This window comes from Schistocerca piceifrons, chromosome 9 (genome assembly GCF_021461385.2).
Source record: "Schistocerca piceifrons isolate TAMUIC-IGC-003096 chromosome 9, iqSchPice1.1, whole genome shotgun sequence".
NCBI classification, from domain to species: domain Eukaryota; kingdom Metazoa; phylum Arthropoda; class Insecta; order Orthoptera; family Acrididae; genus Schistocerca; species Schistocerca piceifrons.
Window position 1 is genome coordinate 135988642 of NC_060146.1, and position 1753 is coordinate 135990394.

General features: G+C 49.5%; 1 protein-coding gene across 1 annotated transcript; it reads right to left on the reverse strand.

Moving 5' to 3' along the window:
- Window positions 1-246: 246 nt before the first annotated feature.
- Window positions 247-747, reverse strand: LOC124716761 (rRNA 2'-O-methyltransferase fibrillarin-like). Its single transcript, XM_047243306.1, has one exon. It carries the CDS (start codon window positions 745-747, stop codon window positions 247-249), a length of 501 nt encoding a protein of 166 aa, XP_047099262.1.
- Window positions 748-1753: the final 1006 nt, after the last annotated feature.

Consider the following 1753-nt stretch of genomic DNA (forward strand, 5'->3'; position numbering starts at 1 on the left):
TCCTTTTTATTACATCATTTTACATCTAATGGCTTATATATCTATAGCAGAAATGTTCCAACACAAATAAGTAAATCTGTAAATCAAAAGTACACAGTAACTTTATTTTTACCCTCCTTTCAACATTAATAAGGAATTTTACAATGTGGTATTGAACTCCTTGTTGTTTCTCCTTGGTTGTTGAGCATTACTGCTACTCAGGAACTGGGCATTCACTCTTCATTTGCCGGCCTTTAAGACATGCTTCTATCCATGGAGGACAGGACCGTGGTGCTTGACATAGCCATAGGGCAGCACTGGCACATAGAGGTGGGGGTAGGCAGGCACAGGGCCGTGGATCACGGCGTGTGGTAGGGGCTCCAGCAGCAGGCTGCGTTTCCCTTTCCCCTTGCCACCACCTCCGCCACTTCCACTGCCACCCCCACCACTGCTGCCACCCCCACCACTGCTGCCACCCCCACCACTTCCACTGCTACCTCCGCCACTCTTGCCACCTCCACCACTGCTGCCACCTCCCCCGCTTCTGCCACCACCGCCACCACCACCACCACCACTGCCACCACCACTGCTGCCACCACCACTGCTGCCACCGCCACCTGACTGGCCTTTACCTCCGCCACCTCCTTTCCCACCGCCTTTACCTTGAAACATGATGAAGAACACAGGTGTTAGAAAGCTTCGAACACAATTACTTGTCTGGCATAAAACATGATTTACAATAGAACACTGCAGCTTCTTAATATACATTGTTGGCCATTAAAATCTTAAGTCCACTCCCTACATAACTGAATTATACTTATTGTCCTTATACAGTACAGAAGGAAAAATGCACGAAATTGTGAAGTTGTAGCTAATTTGGGATACACAGTGAAACAATGATAGCCAAATTTAGGAGGTTATTGCCCATTGAATGAATAGCCAATGAAGATTTCTGCAAACATTTGCTTCAGAATTACACCAACTATATGGCACAACGTGAGTGCTGTTCAGCTGCGCGACCAAGATCTGATATGTCACTTCAGGGTTATGACCGGGTGGCTACCTGGCACCTGGAATGTCCACACAACAGTGTGCCACATCAGGGCAAATATAAAGAGCAGCCAAAGTGGTTCAAGTTACTGGATACTGTAGAGGAGACTATCGATTATGTTGTCGAGGGAAGCATTGTTCTTCAATCACCATCTGCTGATGCAGCCAACAACCCGAGTCAGTATCATTTAGCAGCCCTGCACCTAGCACAGTGCCGGCTGGAGTGGCCGAGCGGTTCTTGTCGCTTCAGTCTGGAACCGCGCGACCACTACGGTCGCAGGTTCGGATCTTGCCTCGGTCATGGATGTGTGTGTTGTCCTTAGGTTAGTTAGGTTTAAGTAGTTCTAAGTTCTAGGGGCCTGATAATAGAAGTCCCATAGTGCTCAGAGCCATTTGAACCATTTGAACCTGGCACAGTGCGCCTGAGGGTCGAGCTGGGATCCTGCTAACCATCTGCCCCCACCCCCCTTGGCCGAGCCACCACTAGCCAGATGGCGAGGGACATAGCTCACTCAGCAATGACTGCAAGCTAGTTCTGAGCAGGCTAGTTACACCAGCCACCTGGTCTGCGAGCATAAAGCATAGTAAGAAGCTGCTGCAGGGCGGGCTTTCTGGTAAGAACGCTCCCTCCAGGCCAAACTGTTCTCTTTACAGCTGTGCTGGGACTCTGACCATTGCTGAGGACAATGGATTCAACTCCCTTCCTCACTGCTGTGGGTGGAAC